We start from the raw sequence: 27,010 nt of genomic DNA on the forward strand, positions 1-27,010 counted from the left end.
AACGAAGACGAGAGAAATTGCTGAGATGACTGCTTTAATTAGAGATAGGACACTGTCTAAATGTAAAGATGATTGGAAACTCCTTATTGATTTTTGTGTGTGTGTGGAAAACAGAAAAAAAAAAGAATATATGATTTTGAAGATTAGAATAAAAATGATAAGATTATAGAGAAAATCCAAAAAGAAAAGAAATGTATCATGTTCATGATATACTTACTGGCACGTGCAGCAAAGCTTTTGCGTCTGATTTCTTCATAACATTCCCCTCCAGAGGGACATGGTCAATCTTCCCACTCTGAGCAATGAGTAAGTGGCTTCCCGGAGGCAGGGGAATTGTATCTGGTTTTACCGAGGGTCCAATTGTAACAGGAGGAGCAACTGTGCCCAGACCTTATTGACCAATAATATAAAACACATCAGGTTACTCAAAGACTTGCCGTATCTACAAGGCCAGGTAATCTTACTGATACCATACAAGCCTGGCAATTTAACACATTTACGATATTGCTACAATACATGCATAAGAGATTGCAATTTGGTGCATTGTTATTTGACATTTAGGTCCAATGTCATTAGCTGCCCTAGTCTCAGATTGCAATGCATGTCTCCACCACAACAAGTGATCAGATTCTAAATGCAAAACTTACATGATTACACCACTGCATGCATGCGTCATCAAACATGCACACACACAAACCTATAGCATATAAATATTCATTGCATACTATGTGTTTCTACCAGGTTTCTACTAGGGACCTATGGTTTCTACCAGGGACCTATGCTTTCACTTTCTGGGGCTTTCACTACTAGGGCAGTGTTTTTCAATCTTGGCAACTTTAAGATGTGTGGACTTCAACTCCAAGAGGAATTCTGATAGTTGAAGTCCATATATCTTAAAGTTGCTAAGGTTGAGAAACACTGAACAAGGGTAAAATGCAGTATTGACTGGAAAACGTATGCAAAATGTTTCATGCTAACAATATTTTACATTTTCTGCTGCAGTTTCTATTATTGGAAATACAAATCTAATTATAAAATAAAACCAAATCATTCAAATCACATATATAGTATAAATGTACATTTCACTTAATCACAGAACTTTGATATACAAAAAACTGCAAATATCTCGAATTCATACATATCAATTTTCTTAGTTAAGTTGAACGTAAGAATAAGCAAAATTGAAATGAAGAAAATTATTGCTCTAACTTATTAACTTAGAAGCAACTTACATGGAGGTTGGATACCTGGGCCACTTCTAGTACCATCCATCTCATTACCATCTCTGTCCACACACCAGCAGTAACCAGTGCTAGGATGGCACTGGGTTGGCAAGTAATTCCCATAGATATCACACTGGGGGAAAAATTGGCCAATTGGCCTATGTTCTCTTGGGCCCAAAGCCAGAATTTGTTCTTGTTCTCTTTGACATTTGGTCTTCTCTACTTCTGTAATAAAAAGAAGAAGAATATGTAAACATTCTTTAATTTTATTTCTCTTAGGTGAATTACCTAAGCCCATATTCTACCCACATGAGTTCTTCAAAGTCAGCTGGAATCCATATAGATCACAACTGATCATTTAGACTACTCACTGTTTGTTTAGAACTGCAGTTAAAAGATACAAACTATTTTTTTCTTTACACAATATGCATTTAAACTTTGGATTCACTACACAAGGAAGTCATGGGGGTCAATGGTTATTAGCTATCATCATTGTGACGGTTTCTGAAGGCCATCTGTTGGCTTACTTATGGAGTTATTTGTAAGAATAGATTGATGGGCTAGATGGGTCAGAGAGCCAATCCGGCAGTACCTTGCTTATGTCTTTATTCTTTCTCTTTTTCTGTAGGAATAGTGTTTATAAGTAGCTATTATTGTTTCTTTTGTGTTTTGGTGGAGCAGAATCAAACCAATGGTCATTTTTCCATAGTTGTAAATAATATATGCAAATAATATATTTGAATAAATTAAATGCAGAAAACATTTGAGTATTAGACTGAGAAGATACTCAAGAGAGATAGAAATCCAGTAAGTTTATTCCTATGTTCTTAATTATGTGTGCCCTAAAGGTAATTAGATGAAAAGATCCCCGCAGCACAGCTATATATTCTACAGATGTAGTCCAATCCTTTTGGAGGATATCAGGCTGAGGTAGATTGTATAAAATGAGTCATCCTTCTCATGGTAGCTCTGGGAAGCAACATGTCATTTTAAAGTGATATTCTTAAGAGAGGTTCAAAGAAAAGTTAATTAACACTTCAATATTAGGAGGTTATACTTGAAATGCATTCAGTTTTACCTCTGTTACAAAGCATTACCAATTTGATGCAAATTTTTATCAGCAATTCATTTCCTTTGTGAAGGATAGAGCACATTACAGTTGATGAGTGGTACTTAGTGATAATAGCCTCTAGCCAGTGTCTGGGTTTGTTTCTGTATGTTAAATTAAGTCTATGAAGAGAAAGAGGTGACAGAATTCAGAAAGCTGTTTCTTTTTGAAATCAAACAATGGAGTGTGAGGATATAATGAATTATAGACACTCTTAGTACTTTTTAGAGTGCTACTCTTCCATCAGTACCTCTTTTACTGGCAAGAGGTACTGATGGATACCTGGATATGTATCTGGGATACATTTACTGGATATGTCCTGAAGAAATGCAAAATTTTGCAACTTCTTTAAAGAATGAATTTGCTAAATGAAAATAATTTCTGCATTGTAGAATATATATTTTGGCTTAAGTTCCAAGATGCCGAAAGCTGTGTTAAAATATTCCATCTATAATACAGTTGAAAAACTGTAAAAAATGGTAATAGAAGTATTGAATATGACCTTGTAGTTCTATCTTACAGCTATATATATCAGAACTGGATGACTGTCTTTTCACTTCCTTAACTACAAGGAACAATTATCAAAAAACAACAGACAACAACAGATCTGAAGAAAGAGCAAAAAGCAGTATCAAATAATTATACCTTAATCAAAGCTTGATTAATCACAGTATGCAAAACATAATAGCTGCCCATCAACTATTCCATGGAAGTACTCTTTAATGTTTGCACTCTTAAGAATGTTTTACATATTGTTTACCTTGTGATACACAGTGGAAGCCATCTCCATGATAACCTGCTTTGCATTGGCAGCTGAAGGACCCTGGGCTGTTGTAACAAACAGCATCTGGATGGCAACGGTTCGATTGACATTCATCTACATCTATTTTTTATAAGAGAAGAATAATATAGGATATAAGGCTCTTCCATGCAATATCTTATTGTAAATCCTCTGCAAAATATTTGAGTCTGCAATCCCATGGACTTTTCTGTGCAGGGAATCAAGGCACAGAAAACTATTTGTTTGATAATTCACAAATAACTTTTATGCACATAGATTGTGGGCATGCTAAACAGTTCCAAGATAGTAACTATCTTAATCAACAATTAGGGTGTTTTAAAGAGGAAAAAATTACAAAGTTGGAATATACCAGTGGAATATCCCATGCAACTCCTATATGAATAAATAAATTGTCAATGGCACAGTAAATTTAATGGGAATCAAATATTGGAGAAACATTTAATTTCCCCATAAACAAAAAATGTGTATTTATAGTAGTAGTATAGTATTCACAATTGGATTATTTTATAACTGTTAATATTGAAATAAACAATTGCTATTTGCCTGCAAATCCTGAGTATTCCAGATGGAATCTGTGAACTTTTGATAAGTGCATACTTTTAATAATTGGTTATTTCTGCCTTTTTAGAATTTCTGAAGATATATTTGTAATTAATAACATTTTCATATAAATTCTCACTGTACAGCACTGCTCACATTTGATTTCCAAAAAATAATATGAAAAAATAACTTTAAAAAAATATGGATTGTAGAATATTTGACCCCAGCAATAAAAAAAGCTTCTTTTAGTTCATTTTTTAAAAAAAAGTTATTTTCTTCACCGCATAAAAATTATTATGATAAAAGGATTGAACACAATTATCATATAACAGAATTGCATAAAGACACACACACACACACCAAAAAGGAAAAGGGAACAATGCTATCCCTCACCTATGCAGGATCGTCCATCTCCAGAAAACCCTGGAATACATGCACAGATATAAGAAGATCCACCAGAGTAGATGCAGCGCGCACGTTGGGGGATATCACATGTGTGTGAACCCATCAAACAATGATTCACTACACGGTCGACAGCTGTAAATCAGATATGCATATGCAAAGAAGATTAAAGTTTAAGCTTTTTCTTTTTCAACAACAACAAAAAAAATTTTTTCAGGAGATGCTGAAAACTGAGAAAAAACTGAGTACTGTAGACTTTTTTTTAAAGTAATGTTTTCAAGTTGGGATTTTCAAGGTATTTTTAACTTTATACTTTAGGTGTTGCAAAATTTGGGAACCAAATTGTTACTTAAAGGAGTAAAGTGTATTATAGCATCTAGCTAACACCCATGTCACCAGTACTCTATATTTATTTATTTATTAGTGTTTATCAGATATAATTGGGTTTCCTTCCTGTCAGTCTTGCAGTTTATATATAGATGCTAGAGTCTTCTTTTGGTTTAGTTGCTTCTTTTCACCAAACCCTTGCCACATTTCCTGCATTCTGCTTTTTCTCAAGCACAGATTCTCACATTCATGGTAGCTTTTTCCATCACTTAGTTCATTATGTTATGCAAATTTACTTGATGTTTCCTTTCTCTACAATTCAACACAACTCCATACATTTTGCTGTTTGAGACAATAGTCAAGATGGCAATCTCCAGATGTAGACAAAAAAGAAGCATGGCAAACTTTGTTTGCCCCATACTTCTAGTCTACTGATTTTGTTATTAACCGGGCTAGGCGATCTCAGAGAATCTAACATTTGCTATTCATAATGTGTTATGAGAAATTGTTCACCTTACTTTCTAAATTATCTCTCCCACCTTCCTTTTCCCATGACGTCTAGACATGAATTTTCAGATAGTATTCTATTTCTGCTTGAAAATGAATGGGGGGAAAGCACGCGCACGCGCGCGCGCGCGCACACACACACACACACACACACTAGCTTTTACTCAAAACCTTTTCAGAAGAGTTTACCACCAGTTTCTGTTTTGCATTTGCGAAAGACAGACAAATGGATATTCACATAGAACAGGGGTGTCCAAACTTGGGAACTTTAAGACTTGTGGACTTCAACTCCCAGAATTCCCCAGCCAGCCATGCTGGCTGGGGAATTCTGGGAGTTGAAGTCTACAAGTCTTAAAGTTCCCAAGTTTGGACACCCCTGACATAGAATATAGCACAGTTTTATAACCTATTTTTGCTTAAATATATTTTGTGACGGCAGCTACAGAGTGGAATATTTTTTTTGAAATTCTGTGGTATTGCGTGCGACATTAAGATCCTGGAAATTAATCAACTATGTATAATTCAATACATAATCAAAACCTCAATGCAGGACTTTGTTTTACATAATTGCTGGGTAGCAATGGCTCCATGTGGAGAAACAACAAAATCATGAAAGGGTTCTTTGCAAACCCTTGTTGCTTATACAAAGAATGATTTACTATCCTACGAAAATTTAAGCCACCAATGACCCAGAATTACAATTTGGCAACTGACTATAGCTGAAACTCGGTGAGATATAAAATTTTTGGCAGATTAATGAGTTTTAAACAAATACAGAACATTTCCAAACTGAATAGTCATCACTAAGGGGTCATTTGGGAATTAAATTGTCTCTAAAACATGAGAGAAACTATACTGTTCACAAAATGATACATTTAAGGAGTAAGTCGTTAACATTCTTTTTAAACTCTGAAAGTCTTCATCCATACTGTAAAGTATCCAAAGGCACATTGAACCTCACTTAAATTTTTCTACTATGAAAACAATTTTCCATTTAAAATAATTAAGTAATCACATAAATATATTCTATAATTAATTAATTAATTAATTAACCGATTATTATTTCCAAAATATTTTGTATAACACTGGCAACAAATAAGGCTATGTCCAATGTTGGCTATTCACAAGAAAAATATATAGTACATATAACACAGATTTCTCTCCTGCAATTCTCCATGACTTCTGGTAAAATCTGACATATTCTCCAAATAAAATTGTCTGAGTTTCCTACACAATACTGCAAAACATATCTAACTATTTTCCTTTCCTTCAGAGCTATATATCTATTGGGCCTGATTCCTAGTGACTAGATGGGCAAATGATACAATCTCCACTTGTACCGAGTTATAACCCATAGTGTTTCCAAGGTCATCTGGGGATTTTGATTCCTCATCGTTTAATCCAGTGTGATTCTTTTCCACTACTTCCCTCAACTTGGGCAAACATAAAAGTTTGTTATGTCAATCAGCACAAATCATACTCCCAAAGTTTGTGAATTTCTGCTTGAAGCAGTCAGTCTTTATTTAGCCCAAGACCATTCGATTGGCTACTTTTTGTAGCCAATGGTAGCAATTTCAATGACATAATTCAAAGGCACCCATCTTCCTTCTTTACTACTCAAAAACCACTACTTCAACTACTCAGAGGTGGGTTTTTTGCTTTTTTAAAATTAACTTTCGTATCTTCTCATAATTAATCTTACTTTACTTCGGGATGCTATGTATCAATATTCTCATTCTTTATTGTTGCAAAGTATAAAGATTAAATCATTATTTCACTTATATTCTCTATTATGTTTTATTTTTACTATCCCATCTGAGGTCAGAGGTGAATGGCTCTACATATGGTTCTATTTCCCCTTTTAAGATCTTAAGCAAAAAGGTGCTTGTATAAACACTGAAAGCTTATGCACTGGAGACAAATTCCTTGTGTGTCCAATCACACTTGGCCAATAAAGAATTCTATATTGTAAAAAAATTCTAATTTGCACTTCTCTTGCATGTTCTTACTTTCAACCTCAGATCCATCCAGTTTTTTCTGAAATCTTTTGACACAGTTAGCATTTTAACTGCCTTTTCTCTTGCAGCTTTAAACAGTTCAATTATCATTTTCACTTGGACCATGGGATTTCCTATATGATATTAGGTAGATTAAGTCACTTTGTAGAGAATAGGTTCTGAATTCTCACACTGTCTGAAATGTTTTTGTCATTCGATAAAACTATTTCTAAATGGCTTCAGTATTGTCTTTTTTTTTTTTTTTGCATTCATTTGCCTCTTTCTTATTTCTTCTGTGCTTTCGCTTTAATAAACCTACCTTAGTGGTAAATTTTCTTCTGATTTTTTTAATAAGACAGCTCTCTACCTCTTTAGCTATTTTCTCTTATTCCTTTGAGTTCTTAACTGAGACATATTTCCTTTTGTTTTCTTGTTTACACTTTAAAATGCTACATTCAGTCTTTGTACAACTTTCATCTTCTTTCTCTTCCCTGACTATAACAATAGCATCTTTTGATAGGTACTTGGATCGTTTCCTCTTCAAATATCCCCCCCTTTGGTTTTTTCATTATTTGACGCAGCTGCTCAGAATCACTTTTGTTTAAGCTAAGGATAGCAGATCTATTCAATATTCTGATCTTATCTTTTGACTGTTCAGTCTTGAGTTCATACTTTTCTGATATATGCTGGAAAAACTAAAAACAATTTTTCTCTTAGAGAACTTTGGGAACAATGCAAATCAACTTTAAAAGAAAAGGGAAAAACTATGTGTGAAGGGAGTGAGTAGGCTGAGTAAGAAGTGGAAGGAACTCTGGACATCAGTAACTAATAGATAATGCATTGTAATAAAGTTTTATCTAATTAATGACAGTTCAGTCCAGAATACAGGAAGGAAAGATTCAAAATATTCAAAAGACAGGATTTATCTTAATAAGTAGTGTTACCTTCTACCTTAGTGGTAGAAGAGGACTGGAAGTTCCTATTGCATTTCTAGGATTCTGTATCAAATTCCTAATTCCTATACTAAAATTCCTGATTGAAGTTTGTGTAATTCTTGATGTTGTCCTGCTGAATTGGATATGACAGTATAAAACACTGCATTTACAAGAGGTATTTTTAAAACCATTACAATTATTTGTTGCTCCTCAAATAACGATAATAACAAAAGTTGAGCCATTTTAAGACCTAAATTGTTTGGTGTCCTGTGAGGCATAAACGGGACAGAATGTCTAGGACGTTATATACCTTTCTACCTCCTTAAACATATACAGGCAGTCTTCAACTTATGACTGGCCACTTAGCAATTGTTCAGTTATAATGGATTCTTACAACCCAATTTTGAAGTGTTGACATCTGTAGACACTGATCACATGATTGCATTTTGGGCACTGGGCAACCAGTTCATTTTTATCGCTGTTTGGATCATCCCATGGTCACCAGAAAATATCTTCCTACATTTTTTGCTAGTTCCCAGCATTTATTCCCAGTTTTTGGCAAAAAAACCAAAACAAACCTGTCATTGGATAAAATGGATTCACTTAACAACCACTCTGAAAAAGGTTGTAAAATCAGGCAAGGCCAGTTAGAGACTTACTTAACAACTGCAATGACTTATGACTGTAATTCCAGGCTCACTTAAGATCTTTAAGTCAGGGACTATGTATATATAAAATACAAGTCGTCTTATACTGCATCTAGTTCAGTATAGTCTGCATTAAATCCCCAAACTATCTCCAGATTTCAGAGGATATGTTTTTTACTTCTTTTCTCTTTACTAGAGATACTGTTAACTAAACAATTGCATTTGACAGGGAGAAAGAAAAATAATAATTAAATACATGCCTAGCTGCAACAGCCAAGCACTAAACTTTCTTCCAAACAGATGTTGAAGCTACTAAAATATAAGAAAGGAAATGTTTAATACAGCTGCTTGGCAGATAATAAATTTTTTATCAGACTAAAACTTTAGAAACCTTATCACATTACATGCCTTCACTATAAACTATCCAGTCTCCCTTTATGAAAAGTTTAGTCTTAACTTAGCCACAGTTTTATATCTCTCTTCTTTGCTCAATACGCTTCATTAGGACACATTTAATATAGCAAATGATTTATTCAGTAAAGGTTAAAAGGACACTTCACAGCAGATTCTGCTGGGATCACATCTGGATGTATCTCTACTAGGGTTAGGGTTAGGAATCCATGATAGAACAGATGTCATTAGGTATGAAATTCAAGGCTATATTAAATTCCCTACTTTAAAAAAAATCAAAAAGGGGGCACACTCATTTTTTACATGCATTTGTTGATTGAGCACCTTCCATTTTTTATTATTTAGCTGTAAAAATCTCTCAGTTGCTCTTTACCAAATATCCTCATCCTCTCTGGCACTACTGGAATGACCCAGAACCACATAGCAGAATGGGGGTATTTTTACACATAAATGACAGCAGAACAAAGGCCATAGTCATCCATAAGAGTAACAAGGGGATATAACTGTAATAAAATGTTTTGCAATACAGTTTCTGCCCCTTATCTACCGGTATAAATGGAATTGTAGCAGGATGGAAATTGTATCATGAAAGGTACAAGGTACACCATATTAAGAAACCAATGCCATAGAGGTGAGGGCTACTTTTATTGTATGGGTAGTCCTCACTTAATGACCCTAATAGGGAGTAAAATTTTCATTGCTAAGCAAAGTGGACATTAAGCAACATGTCACGTGACTGCACTGCCTAGCAACAGCTATTCCACTAGTCCCTGTTGTGGCCAATAGGCTGGGATTGCACACCGTTGTTAGTACCAAAGGCGCTTTTTAAAGAGGCAACTGGACTTCCTGTTTTTTCTTTGAAGATGTTTTGCTTCTCATCCAAGAAGTTTCTTCAGCTCTCAGCTTCTTGGATAAAAAGCTAAACATGTTCAAAGAAAAACCAGAAAGTCCTGTGTCTCTTGAAAAAGCACCTTTGGGACAACCCATGACCCCTGGATGACTGAGGACCTCCATAGATATACAGTGTTGTTAGGTGAGGACCTCAGGCTTCTCCTACTCTGTAGTATTCCCCTCTACTTCAATTCCCCCATCTCCCATATCTATCCTCTTCTGCCCTTTTGGTCACCCTATACTCCACTATCTGTCCCTGCCATCACCCACCACTTCCAGCTGACCTTCGGTATCTTTTCCCTCTCATTGGGGGAGCCTCTGGCTGAAGTAGCTGCTGGCCCTGCCTAAACCTCGCAAGCACACTTTGTCAGCAGTGGAAGAAGATGCTGAAGGTCAGCTGGGGGGCAGGATTAGGCAGCAGCAGAGTGCCTGGTGGCCAAAAGGACAGAAATGGAGGGTGCGGGGGAAAGTTGAAGTGATTGCTACTGTTGTAAATGCCAAATGACTACAATTGGGACCAGAGTTTCTGTTGTACCCAAGTTGAACCCAATTTTATTTCAATTTTTACAGCAGTTGTTTTGCATGAATCAGGTAGTCATTAAGTGAATCCAGTTTTCCCAGTGGGTGGTTGGGGGTTTTTTTTTGGCTGAAAATCGGCAAAAAGTTTGCAAATCAGAATCACGCGATCACCGGATGCTGCAACCAATTGCCAAATGTCTGAATTGCAATTATGTGACCATGAGTGTCATAAATGCAACTTCAAGTCATTAGTCCCCTTTTCTAAGGCATCATAACTTCAAACAATCATTAAACTAATGATTGTAAGTCATGGACTACCTGTAGTACTTTCTTAAGCTAGTCTGGATTTCCCAAAACAACAAAGGAGGTTTTGAAATAAACTTACCTGTGCATGTTCGCCCATCATCTGAAAACTGATAACCTTCTAAACATTCACATCGGAAAGTCCCAGGCTGATTATTACATACAGCATTACTGCCACACACTGTTGGCTGCTCCTGGCATTCATCTACATCTGTGTAAAAGAGCAACATTATTATACAACTGCCACTCACAAATCTTTAAAGGAAGAGCATGACATACAGTATCTGTGTTTAGCTTTAGTTCAGCTGAAAGGCCATCTCTTGTTTTCCAAGCAAACCTGTTACAAGAGAGATTAGAAGCACCAGTCACGTGACTTGTCAAAACGTAAGTGATGAAGAACCTCGCATCTGATTTTGTCAGATTAGGATACCAGTGTGTTTGTCTTCCATCTGATTCTTACAGCACACTAATTTAATATCATGACAAGGTGTGCACAAGAGGGGATGGGTATTTATTTTTAAACCCAAGGTACCTCAGAAGATTGCAGCCTTGCAGAAGATGAATAAATTGTGGAGGGATATGGCTAATCCATCCTTTTTTTTCCTAGCCACCATGCTGTTCAAAATTATACTCAGGTTGCTGTGTAGTCAGTATGAAAAATTCTAAACATAACTCAAGCACAACAGCAGCAATTCTGTACTGCCACCCCTCAGCTCGGATACGCAACCTCCCAAGAAAGCTAATCTCCTTTAAGTTGGTCCTGAGAAACCACAAGCAAAAGTCAAGACAATATTAATTGTATGGCTTGACTCTGGTTTCCCCCTATCCCACCCCCACCCCATTTTTTAGATGATTAGGTAGGAATTGACTTTTATCTTCAGCATTTTTACTGTGGCTCCCATTTGGATTGCATTCCTTATAGCAGGGGTTTCCAAACTTGAGAACTTTAAGACTTGTGGACTTCAACTCCCAGAATTCCCCAGCCAGCATGGCTGGCTGGGGAATTCTAGGAGTTGAAGTCCACAAGTCTTAAAGTTCCCAAGTTTGGACATCCCTCCCTTATAGTTATGGGCAAAAGACCATTTCCAATCAGAACAAAGGATTAAAAATTCTTCCTTGGTTCTACATTCCCAATCTGGGTCTATTTTTTTTTAAAAAATCCCAGCAGAAACAGGTCAGATTATACAAATAACTTCTATATGTATACTTCACATATAGTTCTGTCCTAATTTGCAGGGCTCCAGGATTAGCAGAAATGCTGTAAAAAGACATTGTATAGAGTACAATTTGATCATATTGCTATTTCTGTTGAGGAAATCAGGTGACTTTCTATTGGCACACATATACAAGGAGAAAATATACCAGAATTTGTCATGTATAGAAAGTTTATAACAAATAGCAAACAGCAAAACATAGATTATGAAAGTGAATACAGTGATGAAAAATCACATTGATTTTATATGTCCTATTAAAAATAAAATTCCTACCATAACATGTCCGTCCATCTCCCCGGAACCCCACTGAGCAATCACAGGTAAACTGATTGTCTGTTCCTGGACGACAAACTGCATTAACGTCACAGCTGTGGGTGCCTGTGTAACAAGGATTGTGGCTTACATCGCCCGAACCATCTGCCAAGAGACCATAGAAGTTACTTTTAAAGAAGATTATCTGAAAAATAATAATCTTTCTATATTTGTGCTCTTGAAAAAGTGGTTTAAGTTAACACTGAATAGTTTCCAGGTCTATAAGATGCCAACAGGTGTAAAATCTGGACAGCATAGCTTTTAAATGCTCAGCAAAAAAGTGTATACTCCTCATGTTTGTAAAGATTAAGGCAAACTATGGAAATGTATCTTAAAGGTAATAAACAAGAACTAAGAAGAACTAAGTTCTTCTAGGCCCATACATTATTTCTACATTTAGAAACTCTAAGCATTTCTCTCAGTTCAGAATAAGTCTAAATATAAGTTTAATAAATAATAACTATGACATAATAGAATGAATTATAGCTGTATTCACAAACAGCATGCTACATTTCTACTCAGCTTTTTCTGCAATTTTGTTACCTATCCTGTATGGATGGTTTATCAAATCCTTTAGAATGTTATCTATCTATCTATCTATCTATCTATCTATCTATCTATCTATCTATCTATCTATCTATCATCTATCTATCTATCTTTCAGTCATAACTCAGCTTGGCTTCTGAACAATTTTAATCATTTTACAATGCAATCATTTTAATCATATATCATTATAGTCAAATTGCATTATGCAATGACTTCATAAGTGCTCTTAAGCACAGAGATCTAATAAATGAGTTATCTTACTTATGAAATTTCATGGTAGAATGTTAACAAATCAGATAGAGAATATTCAGAAAGAAAATATTCTTTAGCTACACCCAAACAGTAAGGTATTTCTCATTTAAGGAAGCAATCCATATGCACTTACATGGAAATAATCCTTACTGAAATCACTGAAACTTACTTTAGAATAGCTATATACAGGTTTGTATTATTGTCAGTGTAATAGGTCCTTTAAAAAACAAATTGCTTTTATGTCTGCTCTTAGAAGATGAATAGCGCTGTTCATGAATCAAACCATTCTGAAGTGAATATCAAAGAGCAGAAGAAAAAAACATTCTCCTTTTTTAGAAAGGTTGAAAGTTTGGGTTTCCTAACTAGCAAAAATATCACCAAAGGAGCAAATATCAACAATTTATGAATTTATATACGGCAGATGGACAGTGAATTCTTTTTTCTCGTGTACTAGCACTCAGGTCTTTCATTGATACTGGATGGCACAGGTAGTTCAAGGCAAGCACAAGAAAATATTCTTTACTAAAATGTGTATGGAAATTTTTTGGCACACTATACAGTGATGGACACTAGCTTAAGTTACTTTAAGCAAAGATTTGTGAAACTCATACAGAATAGAATTGTTAATGGAACTTCTAGGATCAAAGGCAATATGTCAGAAACTAATTTTAGAAATGAACAGCAGGAGGCTGACTGTTGCCTTCAGTTATTACATCCTGAAGATGTTTGATTTGACTCTGTGGGAAGCAGGATGGTGGACTAGCAAAGAGAAGGGCTCTTTTATATGGACTGTTGCATCTGAAAACCCACAAATATAAAATCAAAGACAGGCTCCTATGCAAAGGCAGTGGAAGTGAACCAGGCTAATTGTCAACCGAACATACCAATTGGGCCAATTGAATTGCTCATTGCATATCGCAAAATCTGCTCCTCTTTGTTATATAAGACAAAGACACTGTCCACTGATAGCTGCTGAGTGGCTGAACCAGAATGATGGGAATCATCATGGATGCATTCATCAAACGAAATAGTTTGTCGCCATTGATAAGAAACTGTGTATGTTGGTGATACTCCATTTCTTTCTGGCTCTGCCACAGTATACTCTCTGGTAGAAGAGGATGTGATAACTGAAATATATGAAATAAATTCATATTAATAAAAATTAGCCACATTTGAATATATTTCATTTAACGTAACAATATTAAAATATGACAAACAATCTAGCTCTACAATGATGGGGCTGACTCTTGATAATGTATTCACAGAAGACTCTGAAAGATATCTTCTTCCTACTGACAGAGGAAATGGGGTGGAGGACTTATTTATTTTCTCATGCCTCTGCACTCTTTCGTCACATTTCATACTGTTTTAGAGCTATTTTGCTTCTTCAGAACAGCTTTTCAGACTCACAGGGGGAGGAATGTGAAAAACAGAAATTTGTTTCACTGCTTCTTTCTCCACTATGAATGGTGCCGGGGGGGTGGGGGTGGTGGTATTTTCCAATTCATTCCTTCATAAAAGGCTAATGTTTATTTTATCTTTTTTATATCTTTATGCAATAGTTTAAGCTAAGTCTCAACAATATCAATCAGCTTGTGTTTAATTTATATTCAGTTCACTTTTATTCAACTAAAGACGCTAATTTTGAAAAATGTAAACTTTTTATATTGCGCAACTAAAGACCTCAGCTGACAAAATGTTGAACTGGGCTAAAGAAAAGCAGCAGATCTCCTGAGACAAGTGTTTCCCAATCTCAGCATCTTTGTGTGGACTTCAGTAGAATCTTCTTAAAATGATCCATTTTTCCCATCAGGTTTCATAATAAAGCAGAAATATTTCCCATTGCATCACACAATTCAATTTTTGTACCATGCCTTGTTTTGCAATCTTAAATTCCATCCATCAAACGGATGATTTTGAGAGCAAGCTCTTAAAATCTATGAAATGGTAAACAACACTGAATAGTTAATCAATTGATCATAGGTCTTACAGATCTAGACTACAAAAATCTGGACAATTACTAGCTGTCAGCTAAGAGGCACAGAGAGCTCAACACTCTGCTGCCATCTACTGGTCATCTGAAGTTTTGCAGCCCACATCTGGTCAGCCTGGTTAGCAGGTCACATCCTCAGTTATTTGAGTACAAATTGATAAGACTTGAGTACTGAACAATTTCATTACAGAAAGTTTTGTCTGGCAAAGTCTTTTCAATAAAGCATGTTCCACACAATGGATGTTTATATTTAAGTATAGTAAGAACAATGTGAAGGATCTTTTTTATTGGTAATTATAAATGATCACATAAGGTTTCCTGCAATATAAATTGGGGAAATAAAAAAAAATGTGGCACTCCGAAAGCTTCGGTTGAAGTTTTTATAATCTCTACAAAGATTGCCAAACAAATTGAAAGAGTTCATGAGAGAGGGGGGGCGTTATTAAATACAAACTGTGTCAAAATAAACTGTATTTGTGGAGTGTAGTCCTTAGCATGTCCCTCAAAATTCTCAATCAAGATAATCCCTTTTTTTGAGCATATGGCTGGAAACTAATCATTTCGATCAGAATGTTTGTTACCAAATATAAAGGTAATTTGTTGGCTAAAACACAGCAATAAATTAGACAACTTCAATGTCTTGCTACAATAGATACATGATACCAATGATATAATTATAGCTGATGCATTGTGCTAGCCTGAAGATACAATACATATATATATGGGGAGGAGGGGGAGAGAAACAATGGAACAAAATACATGTTTAACAGAGTTAGCAGAACTGACCTCATTTTCTCTCAGCAACCCCCAATCCAACAACTTTGCCAAGAATTCTGAAACTAGTAAATGCCTGACTAGTTAGGAAAATCTTTGAATTAGAAATGGTTGTCATTGTGTTTTTAGGGTTAGGGTTGCAATTGTTAATACAATGAAATGGTTAGAAGTGATATAAAGTATGGTTGAAGATGTTAAAGAATTTGAAGTAAATCTAAACTGCTAATATGTATGTAATAATGATATTTTGATATATATAAAATAAGAGAGAGATGTAAGACTCCGGGGAAGTACCATCTTCCGTATGATTTAGCTGTCAAAAAATTTTTCCACATTTATGTACCCTTTTCCCCAAAATACTTGAAAAAACCAATAAAACTTAAAAAAAAGAAAGAAATGGTTGTCATTAATCAATATCAGTTATCTCCTTTCTTCAATAGTCCTTAAGTTGTTTCCTGGGCTGAAAGAGCTGCTTTGAAGGGCTGAGAAGTTACCGGTAGCTTTGAATACCCGTATATTGCATATGTTGATTTGGGTTCTGGTCCCTTAATGTCAATTAGTTTCATAAATGGTGTGATATACCTCCTATGGTTAAAAAGAGTTCCAGCCTGGAGAGACCAGGGACTGAATAGATGATTTCATCCTGCATTAATAGATTTGGCTGCAAGCTTTCCTGCAAATGTGTTTAACTTACCCGAACTAGAAGCGTGATATAACTCAGTGTAAGGTTCTATATGGACGGATGAGCCGAATGGGATCTCAGGTACTTTGCCTTCAAGTTGGGTGCTGATTGTAAGATGCCCATGTTCATCAATCCCACTGAACTTCTGCTTAATGATCAGCTTTTCATTGTTGCTGAGGAATGTAACTTCTGCTTGCCTTGTAAACTCGCCACCTAGAAGATAAATTACATTATGTTTTATTTATCTGTTGGAAAAGCCACCCTCTACGTTAAAATATTAACCTTTAGTCTTGGTTCACCTACTCAGCTAAACCTTAAGTGGATTGTTTGCTTTTCGTTTAGTATTATGTATATACACCATTAACTGTGATTTTGTTAACAAGCTACAGTTTATATATGTCTGAATTCTAAGAAAATTTAACAATTGTTGAAACAAATCATGTTTTAATATGATTATGGGATTAGATTCTGCCTACACAACCTATGGTCCATTTTTCTTGCTCATCTTTGGAGCCCGCATTCTCACTTTCTATTTTTTGTGTCTCCTTACTTTTTATTATTATTATAATGGCTTGTTACACAGTCAACCAGATGTTTAGGCTAGATTTGGCATTTTATCCACCTATTGAGTCCTTCCCAAGGACCTGGAATAGGCAGATGTTGCTATTAAGGGTATTCATCACAGGCTGTAAGCTGTTCCAAAGTAAAGCTATCTTTTGCAACTGACTGATTGTGATTTTGTCAGTCTGATAGGGTTTAAGTAGTGCTCCTGATGTTTTTGGGCTTCACGCAAGAGGCCTGTTACTACTGACAGTATTTTTCTTTCTTTCTTTTGCTACAGTTGTTTCACTTTTATTTAAATGTTTTTGTATTTTATGATTTTTTTTCTAGTAGATGATGATGATGATGATGATGATGATGATGATGATGATGATGATGATGATATTTTATTAATAGGATGGGGGAAATGATGGGAAAAAATAGTTCATGAAAGAAAAAAACAGTACATTATGGTGTGGTTTTGCTGCTTGTCTTCTTCTGAAAATAGTTACAACAACCTTACAAAGCCTCCTCTATGGGAATGTAGAAATCATCACAAATATTGAAACATAAATACAATACATAATTTTGAAAACAAATGTTAGAAATTACCAGTAACAGTGAATCCATTTTGGTAACCTTCCTGTTCCACGGCAAACATCCATCCAATGACACCCCCAATGGAAGCGAGAGGAAGCAAGGAGAAACCCAGAGTTTCTGGAATTGTGCTAATGGCCGTGTATGCGCGCCCATGGTTCATCACAACGTATGAGTGGAGGTCAGTGTTCTCAAATACAACTGGTACTGGGTTGTTTCCAACAAAGATCCGTCCTTTGACTTTTCCATTGACTCGCTGAGGAGAACCTAGTAAAATAAAACAAGGAAATGTAAGTATTGTACTCCTGTAGTATTGTAGATCTTGGTTAATGTGATGGGGCTCAAGGTTGACTCAGTCTTCCATCCTTCTGAAATCAATAAAATGAGAATACAGATTGTTGGGGGCAACATGCTGACATTGTAAATATTGTAAACATTGTAAAGCACAGTAAAGAATGCTGTAAAGTACTATGAAGAGGTTTATAAGTCTATATACAACTAATTGCTATTGCTGTTAACCAACTAGCAAGTTGTGTTCTTTTAATAATAACTTTAAGAACACTAGGAAAATATGGAGTTAATCCCTTTTTCAGATTAACAATTTTAAAAATAATTATGCATTAATTTGAAATCCTGTAGTAGCTAGTAACATTTTCTTTAATCATTTCAGAAAGTTAAGTATTTCAGAGTTCTCTACTATATCCCGGACTGGATATTGTACAAGAACTTGCACAGGGCCAATTTGCTGTAAGAGAATAACATTTACATTCGCCAAAGAAAAGACACTTCAGAAAAATGCTGTGCTATATTATTTACCATAGATATTTAACTTGGAAACCAACATTTACCTTCAGCTACACATTGCCTGCCATTTCCTTTGTAGCCAACAATGCAACTGCAACAAAAGCCACTTGGGTAGTCTTTGCAAACAGCATGAACTGAACATTGATGGCGGTTGTTTGCACAGCTTTGCTGGACATCTGTATTGTAACGGAACACTGTAGATAAGGGGGAAAAATACAATGCTTTCTGTGGAAGACTGGTTAAGCTCAACAAATTTTAAGCCAGTTATGGTGTCTTTTATCTCCCCGTTTGTTAGCTAAAAAATGTACAGAGTACAGAACCACATAATATAGGAATATATTTCTTATTGTAGAAGTAATGTCTCCTTAATTACTATTGGCCACATTTAGTTTTCCGGCATCCAAACTCCCAACTTCTGCCGGTTGTGAAACAGAATAGAAATTCAGCCTAGTAGAGCCAGAAGAAACAGATTGATGGCAAGATCCAATTTTACAATTTTTCACTTACTGATAGCAAGATGCTTTTTTTTTATCCCTGGCACCAGACTTTCTTTTGCATTGTTCCCAGACTGTCCTCCCTCAGCAGCTGCCTCTAGCTTTCAATCTCCAAGCTTTTAAAAATGTTTTGCAATGCTTTGAGTTATTAGGTGGTGTTGGTATTTTTTACTATGAATTTTAATCTTCATTATTGCCTCCATTGAGAAATGGAGAAAGAATCCAAAATTAGAAGACATATGTTTGACAAGATTACAACTGTATAATATGCCTCAATTCATGTCAGGATTGTTTCAAAGGACTTTGATAACAAAGAAGTATACAAGTTATTCACAGTGCACTACTAAATATTCCAGCTCTTTCCCTTCAGTTAGTTAACAATGCTATTTTCTCTATCTAAGACCAGGATTGCAAAGATTTTATAAGCTCTACAAGGTAGACTAGACTAAAAAAAAACCAAAATCATATAGGTCAGGAGTAATCAGCCTTAGTAACAGAATCTTGCAAATCTGAATGTGCTTCCCCTTCCTCCACTTTATATTCTTGTGAACTAGAGGGGGGCCTCTCTGAAATATTAACTCAAACTGTTTTCTTGGAATGGGTTCAAACAGGTCTGATCATTGCCTTGGTAGAAGTTCTTCATCCTGTCCTTCAAAGCCATTCCCTATATCCAGAACAACTTTTGAATTTGCAATGTTGGGAGAAGGTTTGTTTTCTTAGGCAGCTAAGGGCCACAAGAGGCAAATCAATGGCAACATAACATTGCATAAATTCTTAATGTTTAGGAGGAAGAATTCAGCTTTTGAACTGCAGGTTGCCTCTCCTAGCCTAATTAGTAAATGTATATTAAAGGCAGCTCACATAGGAGACATATTTCGTTCATCAACAACACCCAATTGAGGACTTCTTTATATGATGCAAAGTTAGCAAGTGGAAGACATAAGCTGTGAGACATTTAACACTTCCTATGCCCATGCATATTTAGAAACTGTTGGGGTGGGGGGGATTCCTTCCTATCTGTTGTTCATCATACAATGAACACTCTGTAAATAAATACTTTTGTATATCATGAAACAGCCTATAGTACTGTATTTATGTAAGATAATCAATAGAAATTTTTCTAGGTGATCTTACCAATTCCAGTTTCATCATCTTCTTCTACTTCAATAATCTGACCATGCTGGTTGGGAAATTGATGGATTGGAAACTGTAGAGGTGGATTTTTTCCTGTTGGGGGTGGAAGTTTAACTGGAGGCTGATCAGTTAAAGTTTGGTATGGAAGCTGAAAATCATCTTCTATTGCTGGCTGAGGTAAGTTGTATCCAGTCTGAAAATTATCTCCTCTATCAGAAACATCATAGGAGACTTCTTGATGGCTTATTTCAATGGGATCTTGTTGAAGAATGGAAGGGTCTAGGGTCACTTCCTGGAATTGCTCATAGTCGCTGTATTCTACACTGGCAGGAGATGGAGTACCTTTGGCCGATAGGATATCATTTGAGCCACCAATCTCAAATGCCCAAACTCCAGGTTGTCCCAAATTGCTGGCCCTAAAAACAAAAATAATAATCTAATTATACATCAACCAAAGCATGCTCAAGCATTGTATTTTTTTTTTATTTTAAAAAATTAAGTTCCACATCACAAATTACAAATATAGCTGGAGTAAAATAATCCTCAGGAACTGCTTTGTTCAATCCAAAATGGGAAGGCTGGAGTGTAAAAATTATTGCACAAGACTAAATAATATTTCAGGGGTACTTATGACCTTAGAGAAAGTAAACATATACATACAGTTTACACAAATATACAGAGCACATCACAGACCTGAATTTTAGAGAGACAGGAAATTCATTTCTGTTTAATATAAATGTTTATTTCAGAATCAGGCCTTCCAAGCTGCAGAATAAAAGCTGGAAACGTACAATTGCTATATGTTTCTTGGAACTGGTGTTGTCTGAGGAAGATCAACTGAAGTTCCCACAAAGATAATGAGCATTTGGACTTGGAAATGTTATAACCCTTTCTCTCTTTGAATAATGAAAAACTATGCATTGCTTTATTATCTTAAAAAATCTTAGTAGTATATAACGCTTCTAACTAAATGTATTTTGTTCTTTTGTAACTTTTATCCCAATAAACATGCATCAGGTCCACACTGGCACTTATTATAACAACACATTGCTTCAGATTAGCTCTGAATACACCCTTGCAGTTTCCAATATGAAATACTACTTACATGTTATTAACTTTGAATAGGTTCTGTAACATCTAAGTAATGTATGTAAGGACATCTAATATGTTCACGCACACTGATACCACCATACTTCTTCCTCCTCTATCTCTTTTTGTCTTATTTGTCCATTTTAAGATATTCTTTTTTTTAAAGCTGTCTCTTACAATATGAAAAGGATTGGGCACATTATAAATTTGTAGCTATCGGTATCTTTCCACCTACAATTTCTGGGTCCTTCATGTGATGCAACTTAAATAGCATTTTATTCATTGAAGATCACCATCAAGATTTATGGAATTACTAGGAAATACAAAATTATTTTGGAAAAAATAATGAAAACCACATACTTGCCCAGGTTCCTAAGGATCTCTTCATCATTAGCAATTATATTGTATGATCCAGCTTTCACCCATAAGAAGTAATATGTAGAAGGTTGGCTGAAGCCAACAGTTGCTGGGACAACTAGGTTATCATTTTTGGAATGTGTACTATAGAACTGCAAACCATCTTCTGGATAAAGGAAAACCGCATAGGAACTAGCATCAGAAGAGGCTAAAACAGCCTGGAATGTGTTTCTCTGTGGGGAAGATTTAAATTTCATTTGCAAAAAAATTTAAAAAAAATAATTAAGCACCTGAATGATATACATTTCATAAAACAAGCCAGATTAATTATTTATTGCAGAAGACAATAATAAGTTTACCCAACTTAGCATGCTCCAGTTCCACTGAATTTCAAGTTCCCAGAATTCCTAGCTAGCATGGAATTCCATATTCCCATGCAGGCTAGAAATTCTGGGAGTTTCTGAAAATTCCAAGTTAAGAAAAGCTAGAATACAGAATCAAGACTTCAAAGAAAGCAAGCTAGAAAATTTAGAATTTTTATAAGAAACATTAAATTGTTCATGCCAAAGCAAGTTTTTCTCTAAGCACTGAACATTACAAAGTAGTATAATTCAGAAATGAGCAAACTCCCTTTCATAAGTCGTTATTTATTAAACTGTTTTATTCTATTTCCAAAATATCTCAAAGAAATAATAAACAGTATTCAAGTGTAAAAACAAAATCTAATTAAAGTTAAATTAATTAAAACAAATTTAGATGAAGAGAGCCTTGTTTTCCTGATATGTGTGTGTGTGTGTGTGTGTGTGTGTGTGTGTGTGTAATTAATTCCACTTTAGGGTTGTACTCCTAAATCTATTTCCAAGGAGATAAAACAGGTGATTTCAGTGGGAATTAATTCTCAGTAAGCATGCACAGAATCATCTACACTTTCAGCATTAAAAAATAGTCAGTGAATGATTTTTTTTCAGTAGTAGACTGTTACCTGCTTACCTTCACTTCTAAAGTAGCGTCTTGTCCAGATCCTACATAAGGAGCCACAGAATCCCAGGTAACAATGACAACACTCTCTGGATCAAAGGTAGTATTTGGAAAGCCCCTTTTGGTGTACATGGTAGCAAGCTGGAGGATCTCAGGGGAAGAATCTTCCCTGTAATACACATTTCCATATCCACCTGTCGTATCCAAGTCAGCATAAAAGGGAGCAATACCTCCAAAACTAAGAGGAAATTGACCAAGATATTCATCTTCTCTTGATGGCTTACTCACTGCTATGATGCCATTAGTAAGAACCTAGTTAAAAGGAAATGTATATGTTGCAAATGCTCGGATATAATGCAATCAAACAATGCTTACCCCCCTTTTTGAAAATATAAAATATCTAAGAAAATTGTGTATTTGCCTATCTGAATAATAGGTACATTGTGTATTTTCCAAAATGAAGGATTGATGCTTGAGTGCAGTCCAAAATACAACCTGAAACCATCACAGCAGGGCAGAGCCTAACCTGAATATTTGTAATCCTTATTGAAACTTAAGGCCATAACAGATGTTACTCAAATAACATTCTTTTTATCACCTAGCTTGATGAAGGAGTCAAAAGCACACATTTTAATGTATTCTCCCGGTTGGCCTAAAGATATACGGTTATCATAATATGAATTTTTTAATTTAGTTCATTCAACACTCAACACTTTTATTTTTTGTATGATACTATCTTGGGTAGCAACTTCACCTATAGCATTAAATGTATAGAACAGTCAGGAAATATATAACTAGACTCAAATAATAGAAACCAGCATTCCACTACTCCAAGTCAAATTAAATAAACTCCTTAAATACAATTGCAATGAAGAGTAGAATTTAATAATTGTATTCCGCATAGTTCAGCATTGATTTGATAAGAGTGGAACTATTGCTCTTTCCAGACATTACAAAATTCTGAGTCTTTGTGAGGTATGAAATATGTTTGAGGGAAATTTTAATTTCAGAGGATTTTGGATCATGTACTAGAGATTTTAGGTTGATTTATTTAAAGTGTCTTAGTTAAAAGACACCTTTATGGTTTCTCTTTAGGCTTCTCAGGTTCAGCTGTGGAGGAAGAAAGAAAATAGTCTATGTGTTCAGAAATTCTATCTTGATTTTTTAGGCATTCATGATATGGACACTATGTTTCTGTTAACAAAGCCTAAAATATTTTTAATTTCTTTTTAAGCAAGTGCATGACATAACTGGCACTTTATTTGACCTACCATTGAGAACCTTTTGACACATCCTGCTAAACTCGCAGTGTTTCTCAACCTTGGCGACTTTAAGTTCTGTGGACTTCAACTCCCAGAATTCCCAGAATTCTGGGAATTGAAGTCCACAGGACTTAAAGTCGCCAAGGTTGAGAAACAGTGTGCTAAGTAAATCCTCACCTTCATTTGCTTTGCTTTGATGTGATGTGATTGTTCCCTATCTCTTCCAAAAAAGCCCTGGTTTTACATTTTTATTTTGTATGCTTCCCTGTTGGTTAGAGTGGAATCCTGATCCCTGATGTGCTATTTTTCTGTTTACAAAGAACTGCTTTCTTTTAAAAAGAATAATGTAGTTGTAAATTTAATACGATTATGCATCATGTTTTCCTTGAAATGTCACTGCCTGCTCCACCACTTCAGTGTTCTGGTACAACTTCAGTCCTCATTTTGTTAACCTGCAATTCCACACACTTAGGAGAATTGCGTGCTGCATTGACTAACAAATGTCTATAGACTCATTTTTATTTAATAGCATGACTGGTGGAAGGGAAATCTCTATCAGGTTATTCTTCCCATATTTATTGTAGTTAATATAGTAAATGCCATTCCCTTAGATTGATTTGTTTTCTTTTTCATCTTCAGTATTAGAGTGGTATATATAATTCATATATTTTAATTCTCAGTACAGAGAAAAGATTTAGCTACATACATTTGACAAGTCCCAATTTAGCAATAGCAATAGAATATAGACATATACTGCTTCATGGTGCTTTTATAGCCCTCTCTAAGCGGTTTACAGAGTCAGCATATTGCCCCCAACAAACTGGGTTGTCATTTTACCCACTTGGGAAGGATGGAAGGGAGTCAATCTTGAGCCAGTGAGATTTGAACTGCCAAACTGCAACTAGCAGTCAGCTGAAGTAGCCTGCAGTACTGGGATGAAATTTGTCAAGTACTGCCTCCTGGTGCTCCAGAGAAGCAAAACGTCAACTCTCGAAATGACTTTAGTTGAAGCCATATTCTTTTTTAGATTGCCATTTATGGGGGGAGGGGTAACTATGGGGTGTGAGATATCTTCCTCCCATGTGCCAGACATAACAGCGATAAGGCCCATGGGAATCAAGATTGACTCAATGAGAGTTCTCAATGGCCAGAGGGAGTAACTGAGCAGACTGCAATCTACTTGGTTGGCTAACGTGACCTGTGACACTAGGGGGGTGGGGGGATGTCTATTTCTTTTATTATGACAAAACACAGGAAATATTTAGAGTTGGTTTCACATCTGAACGTGCCGATATGATGTACCCAATACAATGGATCTTTGAGAAAACCACAGTCTCAAGAGTCCTGAATTGATTGGGGCCATTACTCAGAACCATGACATTAAACTAACTAACTTAAATCAACGATATCAACAACCAAAGATAGTTGTTTGTAGTACAAGTATCACTTTTAGAATGTGACCTGATATCACATCATTGTACTGTTTGAGTTTCCCACCCTATGCTAAACCATAAGCTATGTATGGTTTATTAATAAACTAGTAGATGGATTTACACTTCATGCTAAAACAAAAACAATGATTTGTAGACAATAATGGCTGAATTCATTGCACACACTAAGCCAAGCACAGTCAAATCATATTTTGGCTTAGAATAATGTCTACCTCCCCCAGCACAATCCATCCTACTATTTTCCTTAGCCTCATATGTATATTGCACTATAGATGCTAATTTAGCAGGCTTCTGCTTTCAGTGTTCTGTTACTTGACTATGAGGCACAAACCTTATAAGGATGTCAAAAGAAAACAGAAAAGATTCCATCTGTGCTATTTACTTTACAACTTTGGCATTTCCTTACCAAGATAAGATAATTGCTATAGTTATACTTTCCCAGAAGGACTGAGAAGAACCTTCTCAAACAGATGCAGCTGTAATGCTTCTGGATAAATATATACAGGATGCCAAACAGATAAAAACGAGTTAGGTTGTCTGGTAAGAAAACCAAAGCTACATCTTTCAGAGGCCAAAAGTTTTGATTCAAGGATATTTATAAAAAGCATTCTGATATCAGTGATATCACACTAATATCAGTGAGTAGGAATATTTAATAAGTAACAGAAACATTTGTTGTTAAACATTTCTAGCTGATTTATGATGGGGTCATATCGTTGTAGAAGTGACATCATAAAGGAATTTTGCAATGATTTCTTAACTTCAAACTGAAGATAGGAATAAATAGATCCCTCAACTCCAGAATTAGGTTTCCCCATTATTCATACCACCTCAGAAGATCATATCTTCCCTTAAACATAACTTCCTTGATTTAATCCAAAATCATAAAATTTATTCATTGATTAAATACTAAAAACCTCAAAAATAGAGTATTTGATAAGTTGTAAAAGAGATAATTTTATGTCACTGAATAAACATTTAAGAATCTGCTCCAATTGTGTAAACTTCTGTAGCTAAAAAAAAATACTATTCATCCATCTCTTCATCAAATCTTTGATGATGTGACTCAAGAGTAACAAAAATACTAATGTAACACTATGCTTTATAAAAGCTAAAGACTGCGACATCAACTTCTGCCTATTCATTATCAGATACTGATTAGCCACAGAAGAATAATTGTGCTTTGAAATGAGATAGCTAATCCAGGCTTTGCTTTGGATAAGAAAATAACTATCAAAGTTTTCTATCTGCCTAAATCTAAGTGCTGTTGTTAGTCAAATATCTCCATTTTATTCTTTTATAGAATATTCACTGATGTGGAAACAGGTTCCTCTTCACTTGGAACACAGGAAGGGCCAATTACCATGTTAGCAAGTCACCATGTTACGTCTCATTTCTCTTATTGTTTTTTTCAATTTCTGTTGCTGTTATCTGTATTCTGCTTTATACGGTGCTCTACCCAAAATAAATAACTAAAATTTCTGTACCCAGGCTACAATTCCAAATTCTGCAGCACAAAAAGAAGTAAGATACTTAACTTTACAATCACTAAGATGGAATAATTTGTGATTTTAACAATTATTACTCGTATGCTTAAAAACATTGAGTATTTGTATTTGTATAGTATTTTATTTGTTTTGCCTATAGGTTTTGTAGTTTTATTTTTTTTTAATTTTATAAGCTGAGCAAAGTTGCCCTGTAGTAAGGTGGGTGTCCAATAAATTTAACAAATAAACATAAACATATGTTGAAGCCATGGAGGTTCAAAACTAAGGCTCTTCAAAAATTTTGAAAGCGATATTTCTTAATAAGTGACAGCCTTCTTTTGAAGCAATAAAGCAGCTGCATCTTTTTCTGGTCTGAACGAACAGATGTGATGATTAATACATTGGATTTGATCCTAATAGATTTAGATTCAT

The 27,010-nt window shown here is 35.2% G+C and overlaps 1 protein-coding gene across 2 annotated transcripts in view; it reads right to left on the reverse strand.

Moving 5' to 3' along the window:
- Window positions 1-27,010, reverse strand: part of NID1 (nidogen 1) — a 49,541-nt gene that overhangs the window by 13,809 nt on the left and 8,722 nt on the right. The window contains exons 2-14 of one of the 2 annotated variants that reach the window (XM_081940658.1): window positions 22,391-22,690; window positions 21,404-21,633; window positions 19,955-20,370; window positions 18,371-18,502; window positions 17,538-17,789; window positions 16,398-16,598; window positions 13,821-14,063; window positions 12,100-12,243; window positions 10,695-10,823; window positions 4,067-4,210; window positions 3,092-3,214; window positions 1,233-1,448; window positions 218-390 (exon numbers count right to left, since the gene is read on the reverse strand). In XM_081940658.1, coding sequence (XP_081796784.1) covers window positions 218-390; window positions 1,233-1,448; window positions 3,092-3,214; window positions 4,067-4,210; window positions 10,695-10,823; window positions 12,100-12,243; window positions 13,821-14,063; window positions 16,398-16,598; window positions 17,538-17,789; window positions 18,371-18,502; window positions 19,955-20,370; window positions 21,404-21,633; window positions 22,391-22,690 — 2,703 coding nt within the window. Of the gene's footprint in view, window positions 1-217; window positions 391-1,232; window positions 1,449-3,091; window positions 3,215-4,066; window positions 4,211-10,694; window positions 10,824-12,099; window positions 12,244-13,820; window positions 14,064-16,397; window positions 16,599-17,537; window positions 17,790-18,370; window positions 18,521-19,954; window positions 20,371-21,403; window positions 21,634-22,390; window positions 22,691-27,010 lie in introns of both variants that reach the window. The other variant, XM_081940657.1, reaches the window with a different exon arrangement.

Source organism: Natrix helvetica, assembly GCF_964273705.1.
Source record: "Natrix helvetica genome assembly, chromosome: 2".
Taxonomy (NCBI): Eukaryota; Metazoa; Chordata; class Lepidosauria; order Squamata; family Natricidae; genus Natrix; species Natrix helvetica.